At 44.1% G+C, this 12,203-nt stretch overlaps 1 protein-coding gene across 1 annotated transcript in view; it reads left to right on the forward strand.

The window, feature by feature from the left end:
* The window catches only part of SCFD2 (sec1 family domain containing 2), a 181,892-nt gene extending 169,689 nt beyond the window's left edge, over nucleotides 1-12,203 (forward strand). Inside the window, exons 8-9 of the mRNA XM_070948848.1 lie at nucleotides 846-965; nucleotides 8,603-12,203. Coding sequence (XP_070804949.1) covers nucleotides 846-965; nucleotides 8,603-8,695 — 213 coding nt within the window. The 3' untranslated portion in view covers nucleotides 8,696-12,203. The remainder of the gene's footprint in view (nucleotides 1-845; nucleotides 966-8,602) is intronic.

Here is a 12,203-nt window from a genome sequence, read left to right on the forward strand (position 1 = left end):
TTAGATGTATTTAGCTTTAGATTGCTCTGTAGCTTTATAGCAAGACAATATTAGTGTTCTTTTTTTAAAAAAAATCAATATTTTTCAGTAGCTGTAATGCAGAGGTATTATACTGTATGGAAATCAGAAAGTTTATTTACATGGAAATATTAGCAACAAAGTTAATAATATTAGGCAATATTATTAGTAATAGGTGACAAGATGATTATTAGATGTATTTAGCTTTAGATTGCTCTGTAGCTTTATAGCAAGACAATATTAGTGTTCTTTTTTTAAAAAAAATCAATATTTTTCAGTAGCTGTAATGCAGAGATATTATACTGTATGGAAATCAGAAAGTCTTTGGATAAAATCATCATATTTTTCACTGAAGAAAGTGGAACAAGCAAACAGGTCAACAAGCAAACCACAGTTGCTTTCTTTTGTTATTTACTTTTCATCACCATGCTGGAGAAGAATTAAAACGAGTTAACCATCAAGAATAGCATCGTTCTCCTTTAGATCTGGCCCGCAATCTTGGGACGAAGGCTGGCAAAATTAGCAATGACAGAGAGAGGAAAGCGGAAAGTAGAGAGCAGAGTAAAACATTTTGTGCTATAAACAGAATAGCCTTGTTCTGAAATTCTTGCCTAGTAATTATAGCAGTAAGGAATTATCTTGAACGGAGGGAACATGGTGGTAGTGATGGGATGAAGTTCTTAGTTCGTCTTCTCTGCCCCGCAGGCTGTTTTAAAAGAGAGATGTTACTTTCGGTTCTCTTTTGGAGTACCACGCCAGGCCAGAGAAGATGCTTCTGTAGGGTTAAAGATCAGATTCCATAAACATTTATTCTCTTTCTTGATCAGGTGAGCCGACCTCACCCAAGCGATCATCCTATACTGGTTATCTTCATGATTGGTGGTGTAACGGTATCTGAAGTCCGAATGATGAAGGATCTTGTAGCAGCTCACAAGCCTGGAGTAGAGGTATGGAATATATAATAAAGTAATAAATAATAAAAGAGCTGGTATGAAAAAGGACAATTTGTTCTAGATCAGGGGTGTCAAACTTGATTTCATGGAGGGCCGCATCAGGGTTGTGTTTGACCTCGGAGGGGTGGGGGGGACAGGGAGACCGTGGCCGGGGGGGGCATGGCCGACTCGACATCACTCGTGTTGGGGGAACCTGTGGTGGTCCAAGCGCTCTGCCAGCGAAAACAAGCTCCCAAGCTCCGCTTTCAGCCACAACGGCTTCCTGCAATCCTCGCGCGGCCCTCTTGAGCTCCATTTTTGGCTGTAACAGCCTCCTGCAACCCTCTGCCAGTGAAAACAGAGCTCAGGAGGGCCCTCCCGAGCTCTTTTTTCATTGGCAGAAGCACTGTGGGCCAGTCCTTCGCTGATTCCAGAGCGGCCCCAGATCTAAGCACATCATGGGTCAGATGCAGCCGACGGGCCTGGAGTTTGACACCCCTGCTCTAGACAATCCAATTGTACCGTTGCCAAGTAGAGGAAGATTGAAGGGATTAAGAAAGAGTTAGGGCAATGCCCACTTCATTTGGATGGGTAATGAGATCAGGAGGGAAGAGTTTCGGTAATACTGGAAAGCCTGTAATGCAATTCAGCTTTCTTGTGGGACTTTCAAGGACGTTTTTTGAAGCAAACCTTCACAGCAGAAGTTCAAAATCCTCTTAAGTCTAATATAGGAAGCCACGGGTTATCAGATTTGGGAGCCAAGTAATTCATGAAAGCTCCTGAAGGGAAGAGTCTAAAGTCATTAAAGTGCTTTAAGGCTTTTGAACTCTTTGGAACTTATTCATCTGCCCTCAGGAACTTGTGAGCTGGACAGTTCCTGGAGAATTTCAGTCAGCATTGTGGTTCTGTCAGCATTCAAGCTTCTGGGTGTGGATTGTCCACCATTTTTCTCATATATACTTAGATATAAGTATATAAGCAGCCAAAAAAGCTAATACAGTCCTGGGTTATATAAACAGGCATAGAATCAATATCACGTGAAGTACTAGTACCACTTTATAAAACCCTAGTAAGACCACACCTGGAGTACTGCAACCAATTTTGGTCACCATACTACAAAAAAGATGTTGAGACTTTGGAAAAAGTTCAGAAAAGAGCATCTAAGATGATCAAAGGCCTGGAGACTAAAACATAGGAAGAACAGCTGCAGAGTTTGGGTTTGGCTAGTCTAAAGAAAAGAAGAATTAGAGGTGACATGATAACAGTATTTCAGTATTTGAGGGGCTGCCACAAAGAAGAGGGGGTCAAATTATTCTCCAAAGCACCAGTGGGTAGGACAAGAAACAATGGTTGGAAACGGGAATTAAGAAGAAATTTCTAACAGTGAGGACAATTAACCAGTAGAACAGCTTGTCTCCAGAAACCATGGGTGCTCCATCACTGGATGTTTTTAAGAAGGGTCTAGACCCGTGATGGCAAACCTATGGCATGCGTGCCACAGGTGGCACGCGTAGCCATATCAGCGGGCATGCCAGCTCAGCTCCGGCGCGCATGTGCGTGCCAGCCAGCTGATTTTCAGGCCTTCTGGGCCCACCAGAAGTAGGGAAACAGGCTGTTTCCTGCCTCTGGAGGGCCTGGGATGGGTGGGGAAGGCCTGTTTTTCTTTCTCACCTGGCTCCAGATCCTCTCTTTGCATCTGGGGAGGGTGAAAACAGCCTTCCCCAGGCCCTCTGGAGGCCCGAAACAGCCTGTTTCCCAACTTCTGCTTGGACAGGAAGTGACGTTTTTTGCTGTCCCCAGCCTCCAGAGACTCCTAGAGTGGCTCTGGAGGCTGGGGACAGCAAAAAACGTCACTTCCTGTCCAATCAGAATTTGGGAAATGGGCCATTTCGGGTTTCCAGAGGATCTCCAAGGAGGTGGGGAAGGCTGTTTTCTCCCTCCCCAGATGCATAGAGAGGATCTGGAGCCAGGTGAGAAAGAAAAACGGGCCTACTGGGCCATCGCATGCCAGGAACAGGGGGGGAGGGAGGTCATGCGTGGGGCGGGACGCATAGAATTATGGGTGTGGGCACCCGTGCGCATGAACCTCCCCGTCCCCCCCTCCTGGCACGCGATGGCAAAAAGATTAGCCATCACTGGTCTAGACAGTCACTTATCTAAAATGCTTAAGCAGAGGGCTGGACTAGAAGACCTCCAAGGTTCCTTTTAGCTCATTCTGTTCTGCTCTGCTCTGCTCTGCTCTGCTCTGTTCTATATTTTGTAAAGACTTCATTGCATATATACGTTTTCTGCATAAATCATTGGCTCCAACTCTAAACTTTTTCACCATTATAGAAAGATACTAAGAGCTTCCCATCTTTTTCTTCCAAATCCAGCGCTGCCAACAGCAACAGGAATTCAGACAGATACCATCCTTCCTTTCCACCTAAGCTCCCTTATATCCTAAATTACATACGCTTTACATAAGGAATGTATCGTAAAGCACGCTGGCCACATGTTTGTTAATAATGGAGCTATTGTAGGAGGGCCCACCGAGTACCTGCGGGCCTGAATTAAATGCCTCCTCTCTGTTAATGGCATTCTTGACTTCAGAGCTCATTTAATTGTTCCCGAGATTTAAATACTTCGCTAGAAACGCATTTTCATCTGATAACATGCCCTTTTTTTTTTTTTTTTTGCACTTAACCTCCTAATTATCTCCTTAGAGTAGTGAATCGACTTCTTCGCTGTCTAAGGCAAGTCTTGAATTTGTGGCGCGCGCTGATGGACAAGTTAATCCAGACTCCCAATGTATTACTCTGGCTCGAAAGATAAGCAGAGGTTTAATGGGTGATGAGAGAGAAAATGGCGTAGCCAAGTTTTGGGATTCCTATCTGAGGGGGATTGAGGCTTGACAAGAGAACGGCAGTTGCTTTGCTTGGGATTGACCCTGGTGGTGATGGGTCAGCTTGTGAGAGAAAGAATTCAGAGGATTTTACCCTTAAATGTCCTCTATACAAAGCTGTTACACACTAGAGTGAGTGTGTTTCTTGCCCATAGTTACTTTAAGAGGTGTGGACCCCAGGCTGGGAAATTCTGGGATTTTGAAATCCACAAGTCAGCAAGATTGAGAAACGCCGCACTTGAGGCTTAAGAGCTTTAGAATGGGAGGGGAAAAAGAATCCTAAAGTTAGTCATTTCAAACAGAAATAAATAAATATAGGCCTTTTGTGCAAAACTATTTCAAAGTTGCTGCATTTAAAGCTGCATTTCTCCAGGTCTCTGAATATTTACTCCCGGTGCTAAATGATGTTTCTAAATAGCTAGCAGGGGTGGGTTCTAAAATTTTTTACTACCGGTTCTGTGGGCGTGGCTTATTTTGTGGGCGCAGCTTGATGGTCATGTGACAATTCTTTAGGATTTAGCAGAGTTACTGGCCTACCAGGCTTTTAACTGCCGGTCTACTCATTTGTTTTTGGAGGCACCGGTCTACCCATTTGTTTTTGGAGGCACCGGTCTATTCATTTGTTTTTGGAGGCACCGGTCTACCACCACACTGCCTTTTAACACTGATCAGCTGTAGGGCGGCCCTTTGAAGGCCTGTGGCAAGAGTTTAAACAGTTTTTTTCCTTCTAGCCGATCAGCTGGGACTTGGGAGGCAGCAATAGATTGGGGGTGGGGCCAAATAAAAGGTAAGAATAACACGGGGGGGCGGGGGGCCCCAGCTCCCGAACAAAGAGAACCGGTTCGGTGATGTCATATCGTCACCGCTACCGGTTCGGCCAAACCGGCCCGAACCGGGAGGAACCCACCACTGATAGCTAGGTGTTTTAAATATTAAGCAGACAGTTTAGCATTTATATAGTTATTATATATAGCCAAGGGGTACTATATAACGGAACCGACCATACAAACATATGCCTGTATGGGATTCATCTGTCAACCTGGCATATGATTTTCAGAGCCCTCCAGAAAACTAAGATCTGGATCCACAATTAACCAATGTCGCTTTAAACAGGAATTAGATTAAATATGTAACTCTGGAGTATTTTTTAGCAAGAACTGAAACAGTTGTTGATAGATATACAGTAGTTCACTTCCAAAATGTGACTGAAATGGAAGCAAATTTCACTGGTTATAAAGATGTAGAACATACAGTAATTCACATACAATAGCGATCAGATCCGGATTCATGCTGATAACGTAAATGTTTATGGCACAACTTTTGTAAAGGGGTGAGCCCAATTGTTGTTGGTATTTCAGAGATAGAAGATCCTGCAAAGATGAAATTATGACTATGATTATTGTAGCAGTAACTGTACTGGGTTATAAATACATGACAATATGTACCAGTTGTGCCTTAAGATGAAATATTAATTAATATTAATGTTAAAATTCTAATCAGTAGGTTCAATGAAAATATTAATGGATCAGTCTGTGTGGCAAATTTTAATCAGAAAGATCAAAGTACATTTTCATTTTTAGTTTTTCATTCTACTGTGCCATTTGGTATATTACTGTGATGAAAAATATTAAATATGGCTTTACTTTCTAGTAACGAATGGGAACTTTTGATGATTAATTCACGCATATCGCAAGGCGGAATTATACTGAGATTTGATAACGTATAAAAATTAATCAATTAAAAAGGGCTTTAATCAACTAAAGTGCTGAGGAGCCTGACAGCCTTCCTAAACAAAATCTTGATCATGAATATTTGAGCTGCATGTAAAATATTTCTTGATAACACTTGTCAAGGAGAAACACCAATACAAGACTCAGCCTGTGACAGATTCCATCCCCCCAACTCTCCTGAGGGCCTAGATGGGAGAAAGTGATGGTCTCTCTTTCTCAGCAGTGAATTGACTAAATAATGGAGCTGAAGAGAAGCAAGAACCACCAAATGTCTGTAGTGCAGTATCTCTGTATGAAGGCTAGGCTAGATGATGATTAAGAGACGTCTAGTCTCAAACTACCTAAGCATATAACTGATATAAGCCATGATAGTCTCTTCCATTAATGTCGGTCACTAATAGCCCTACACCAGGAGTTTCAAACTCAGGGGTGAAATCCAGTAGGTTCTGACAGGTTCTGGAGAACCGGTAGCGGAAATTTTGAGTAGTTCGGAGAACTGGCAAATACCACCTCTGGCTGGCCCAGAGTGGGGTGGGAATGGAGATTTTGCAGTATCCTTCCCCCAGGAGTGGGGAGGGAATGGGGATTTTGCAGTATCCTTCCCCTGCCACGCCCACCAAGCCACGCTCACAGAACCGGTAGTAAAAAAAAATTTGGATTTCACCACTGTTCAAACTCGATTTCATTGAGGGCTGCAACAAGGTTGTGTTTGACCTTGGGGGCTAGGGTGGGCATGGCCAGGGTGGGTGTGGCCAGCTCGACATCACTCGTGTCGGGGGCACCTGTGGTGGCCAAGTGCTAAGGCAGGACTTCCCTCAGACCCTCCCTCTCATTATAATCTTCCTTCCTTCCTTCCTTCCTTCCTTCCTTCCTTCCTTCCTTTACTCCCTCCCTCCCTTCTTCATCCCCCATCTCTTCCCATCTTTCCTTCTTTTCCTGTGTCTTTCTTCTTTCCCTTTCTCCTCACCTGTCCCTTCTTGCATGCTCAAATGCAAAAGGGGAAACATTTCTCCTTTTGTTTTGTTTTTAGTTTGTTTTGCTAGCCCTCTGCCAGCGAAAACGGAGCTCAGGGGGGCCGTGGCCTCTCCCAGACCCCGTTTTTCGGCCGCAATAGCCTCCTGCAGCCCTCTACTAGCAAACGGGCCTTGAGCCCTACACGGTTGACCAATCAAGAAACAAACACTGCCTAGGTCTAAAATTACTTTTATTGGAATAGCTAAAATAACAGAGTCAGGATGTGTCTCCTTCTCCCTCTTAAATTCATGCGAATTAGAAGGGCACCTGTCTTAGGCATTTTTGTAAATCTCTGTCATTGTATGGCCTTAAGTCCGCTTTATTTGTTCAATGCCTTGGCAATGGATCTTTTCTCTCTCTAGTCACAACTTATGCAAATTGCATACTTTCTGTCATGCAATTTCCCTTGCATTATCTTTCATTCTTGCGTCCGCTCATTAGGAAGGCATCAAATTGGCAATCATTCCCCTGGAATTTCCTTTTTGGAACAGTAGGAAGGAGGGCATAGAAAATCACATGTTAAATTTTTCAAGGCATGCAGTGGCTCTCAAGGTTAGGACACCGGGCTGACGATCGGCAGGCTTGCGTTCGAGACCCAGTTGCTGCCATGGGATGGAGTGAGCTCTTGTCACATACTCCAGCTACTGCCGAGCCAGCAGTTTGAAAATGGGCAATTGCGAGTAGATAAATGGGTACCACTTTGGTGGGCAATTTAATGGGGACAGATAAGGAGCCCCCAGACAATGGTGAGGTCACCGTTCAATCCTTTCAATCCAGAAGCGCTTTAGCGCACCAGACATGACTGTAGTAGTAGTACTTTTTCTATTCAGATTCTACAACACTGGACATACATTCAATAGGCAACATTGGCTTCCATTCAAATAGGAAAAGGCCAACATTGGCTCCCATCCACTGAGCACATGATGGGGGAAAACTGTAAGAGCAATTCATTAAAAAATAATAACCACAACAACCACAACAAGACAGGCATTGACAAATTTGCCATCAGTCAATTGCAGAAGGCAGCTTTACTTGGAACAGCTTCCATCCTGCAATGATATCTGTAACACTGTCAAACATCCATATCTGCCTATCCCAGGTTTTTGGTAAGGACTCGATAGGTAGACAAAAATGCCAAACACTGTCTGAATATCTGGCTGACTGTGATAATAATAGTAATATTAGTAATATATTTTAAGGAGATACTTGGTTGATACCTAGGACACTGGCAGCAATCCGTATCAACCATTAGCACCAGTCAATGGTATTTGTGATGCATTTTTGAATGTTCAGTTGGCTGAGTTTCATGTTTAATGAATAAAAGAGATAATAGTAATAGTAGTAATAATAGTAATGCTCAATCTTCCTATCACTCTTAGTGAATTACAGCAATTCTGATGATTGAAAGTTTGCTTATGAATTGTATGCTGAGGAGATACCGTATTTTTCAGAATATAAGACGCACCTTTTTCCCCTCTAAAAGGGGGTGAAAATTTAGGTGCGTCTTATACACCGAATGTAGCCCCGCCCACCCACTGGCCTCCACCCTTTGGCCTCTGCCTCGCAGCAGTTACCTCCTTGCAAGCAAAGAGCAAGAAAAAAAACAGCTCCTTTCAGCTTCAGCACAGCCTAATTAGCACAAGTTGATTGGATCGGCCTCCCGACTCTCAGCTGATTTGATCTCAGCTGTTTTGCGCAGGGCTCTGCTGCTTGCCGCAAAGAGGTAAATTGCTGGAGCAGATTTTTTTTTTCCCTTATGCTAATCAAGCTATGCTGAAAACGAAAATGAAAGTAAAGCAGGCTGTTTGCTGCAAGGAGGCAAAATTGCTCAGAGGCAGAGGGAGATTTCTTTTTCTTCTTTTCCTCACCAAAAAAAGTAGGAGCGCCTTATACTCCGAAAAATACGGTATTAGTTTATTTGCTCATAGGACCACAACTCTTCATCACTGAAGGTTTCCATCACTGATGGAGGCAGCAAAAGCTAGTCATCCTATCCATATATGCATGTATCTTTTGCTTTCCAGGTAATTGTTCTCTCTACAGCTCTCCTGACACCATATAACATTCTGGAGCGGCTTTTTGCAACAGACCGTCTCAAGCCAGACATCGGTATCTGAAGTGGCCAAAGCGGGCATCTGGCCCAACCTGTGAGAAACACGCCAAATTATTGCCTTCTGCCTTTCAAGGACATTCCATTAAAACAGAGATGCTCTGAAATTGCCCGTAATATGAGAAATATTCAGAAGGGGAAAAAGTGATGAGCTCAATGTTTGTGAAGAAAAGCACTTCGTCATTGCTTCAAAGCCATTTTTGAGGGATGTCATGCTGACCTTCTTATCCTTGCAGAAATGTTGCTTTTAGCTGAAAATCCTTTCTCTCCAGCTTATTAGCAGCGATGATGGTTGCAGGGCATAAGTGTGTCAGAGTCTGTCAAGATTCAAAGAACATTGTGAAAGCATGAAAGAAAGCAACTCAGGCCTTCATTTTTAGACAAAGCTTTTGCTGCATTCATTTGAGCACCATTGTTCACAAATTTTCTTTAGCAAGGTAGATAAAAGATACCACCACCCCAAAAAAATAATAATAAAAAAAAGACATGGGGAAATGTGTGAGTGGCAAATTTGATCGGGAATATCTTTATGATCTCTGAGTTAATGTACCCTTCTCGACAAATAGTTATGGGGAGGGGGAAGCCAAGATTGGCCAAAATTCAACAGCATCTGGAGGGTGAGTCAAAATAAGCAAAATGGATGGTTGTGAAATTGCAATCCAAGCATTGCCCTTTTGTGAGTGCACCAGTCTGAAAGGGTTGGGGGTTTCAGTTGTGCTTTTTGTTACTGCCATCTTGCCTTTTTTTGATTCATGTCTAGATTACAAATTAGTAGCCAAGTTACAAGGCAGGAGACACCCCGGTGGGAAGAGTTAATTGGCATGAATTTGAAGCTAATTGGGTTTCCCCTAGAGCTCCGGTTTCCATTCTTCTAAGGCAGGGGTCGGCAACCTTAAACACTCAAAAGAGCCACAAAGGTCCTAACTGGAAGCCCCCTGTTCAATTCTGGAGCCAACCGGAAGTCCAGTTCCTCCACCATAGTCTCTCCTCCTAGCACGGCATCCTTTTTCCTCTACCTGTCCTAACAACCCTATCAATTGTGGAGCCGACTGGTGATAGGGAGCCGCAGCAGAGGGATGAAAGAGCCACATGCGGCTCCAGAGCCGCAGATTGCTGACCCCTGTTCTAAGGGAAAACCAGTCTCCTGTTCCCCCTTAAACAGAAAAATGTACCGCGCGCTACCGTTGGATTCCTACTTCCATCAGCCTCTGTCATTAAGACAACGCTCCAAATTTCTCCGAAGCACTACAGATACCCTATCCCTTATTTAGAACTTGGTACTTCAATAAAATCAAACCCAGACTCTTCGGTGGGTAACGGATATATTCAAGTAATCCAAAGTTATCTCTGGCCAGATTACCCCCTCCCCCCCCCCCAATGTGTGAAGTTGCTTCAGTAATAATCTAAAGAGAACATCTCATTGTCATGATTCTAACTTTGCAGGAGGGAAGACTATCCTTATGGTACTCCATCTACTAGCTCTTCCATCTTCAGACCCAGTGTTTCACTTAAACCTCTAGTTGTCTGGGAGAAAATGTTTGCCTGATGTTTCTGACATGCTTGTTTTCAGTATGAAGAGAGTCTGATGGTATTTATTGGATGGAGCCTATCCCATATAGCAGTGATGGCTAACCTTTTTGCCATTGCGTGCCAAAAGCGTGGGGAGCGTGGGGGGGGGGGTCACGTGCACACAGACCCACACCCATAATTCAATGCACTCCTCCCCCCCCGTGCATGCGTACACGACCACCCCGTGCTCCCTCGCTTTTGGCACGCGATGGCACGATGGGACTGGAAAGCCCGTTTTTCGCTCTCCCCAGGCTCCAGAGGCTTTCTTGGAGCCTGGGGAGGGTGAAAACAGCCTTCCCCACTCCCCCAGAGGCCCTCTGGAGGCCGGAAACTGCCCATTTCCTGACTTCTGGTAGGCTCAGAAGGCCCAAAAATTAGCCGGCTGGTGCGCACATGTGTGCTGGAGCTGAGCTATGGCAACGCTTGCATGCCCACAGATATGGTGGCACGCGTGCCATAGGTTCACCATCACGGCCATATAGGATATTCAGAGAAAGATCCACAGGGGGGAAAGTTGCCGTCCATTTCTTTAAACATCACCCACACAGAGTGTGTATTTACACGTTCAAGGCAAAGAGCCTGTCTAATGTTTTTCATGCAGTTTATTTTCTGAATGATAAAAAGTGGCATGATTTAAGGTTAGGGAGCAGCGCCTCATATGCCAAGCCTATTTGTGACATGGTTTTCTTTTCATACTGCTATTGCATTGTTGACTTGGCTTCAGCAACTTTTTTGATTCTGTTTTATACTATAGTAGAATATAGCTGGATGCTGCCTTCTTCAGCGTCACCAAATCCAGGAGTTTTGCTGATGCAAAACTGTCCTTTTTAAAAGACTTTTCATGACCCCTGCGGAAAATGATTTAAATTGGGCTGCGGCAAACAGAAGGCAGCCACTTTGTGAAACATGCCTCACAGGAGGAGGGCAAACTTCTGAGCATTTACTTATGACCCATAATCGGTGGATGAGCTGGCAAGCCAGCGTGAGCTATAAAACTACTTAATTAGAGGAAAGGGTAAACACAGTCCCCATGGTTACCAGGCCAGATCTGTCATATTGAACTAATAGGCTAAATTCTCCTATTAAATGAAGGATTCCAGTATGGGCCCAACTCTTTGTCATGTCCACAACTGAATTGGAACGCGGGCTGAAAACGGGGGACTGCGGAGAGCTGAGTTACGCGGGACTTTGTGTAAGGTTACGCTGCGCTCCGTTCGTGCAGAATTCCACAGAGTTTCTTCTTACAATCTTTTATTTGCCTTAATCAGTAGAGAATAAATTTAGCCTCTTAATTCAGAATGGCCCATAGTAGGGGAAGGGGACAGAAAAACCAAAATGGACGCCTTCTTCCATCCCACATGCAAGGAATGCTTAAAAATTAAGACTTTGCCCAGGTAGCCATGCCTGCTATCTTGCCTTATTTGACACATACACACATGGATGCTCCTGTGTCGAGTTGTAGCTCTTGCGGCACAACGGAAGCAGAGCCTCGCAGCAAGGGAGCACCCCCCCCATCCTTGGTACCACAGCTGCCAAGGATGCTTTGCTGTTTTTGATTGATATGTTGTGCTAGGTAGACTTTGGGGAGTTGTGGCCAAGTGGTAATGCCCATGGGAGTTTTAGCAGAAGCCCTAGAATAATGGGAGTGGCCACCGTGTAGTTAGAAAAGCATTTGAGAAGCAGGTAGCTTTGTATAGCAGCTGCACAACTGTTGTGGGTATAGAAATCTATACTGGCAAGAGAGTTGCTGGTGGGTGTGTAGCACTCTCAAAAACCAGTGGACCTGTGCCCCTGAATGATTTGTTTCACACCTCCAGTAATACATTTTTTTCCCCTTGCTTCACAGGCAGTAGAAATCTTACTAACACAGCCTCATTTTTTTTCCCCTATGTACATTGCCTAGCAACTGGTTAGAAAAATACAGCAAATTCTTGAGAAAACATTGT

Source organism: Pituophis catenifer, unplaced genomic scaffold (assembly GCF_029215685.1).
Source record: "Pituophis catenifer annectens isolate HBS135680 unplaced genomic scaffold, rPitCat1.0.hap2 SCAF_8, whole genome shotgun sequence".
NCBI classification, from domain to species: domain Eukaryota; kingdom Metazoa; phylum Chordata; class Lepidosauria; order Squamata; family Colubridae; genus Pituophis; species Pituophis catenifer.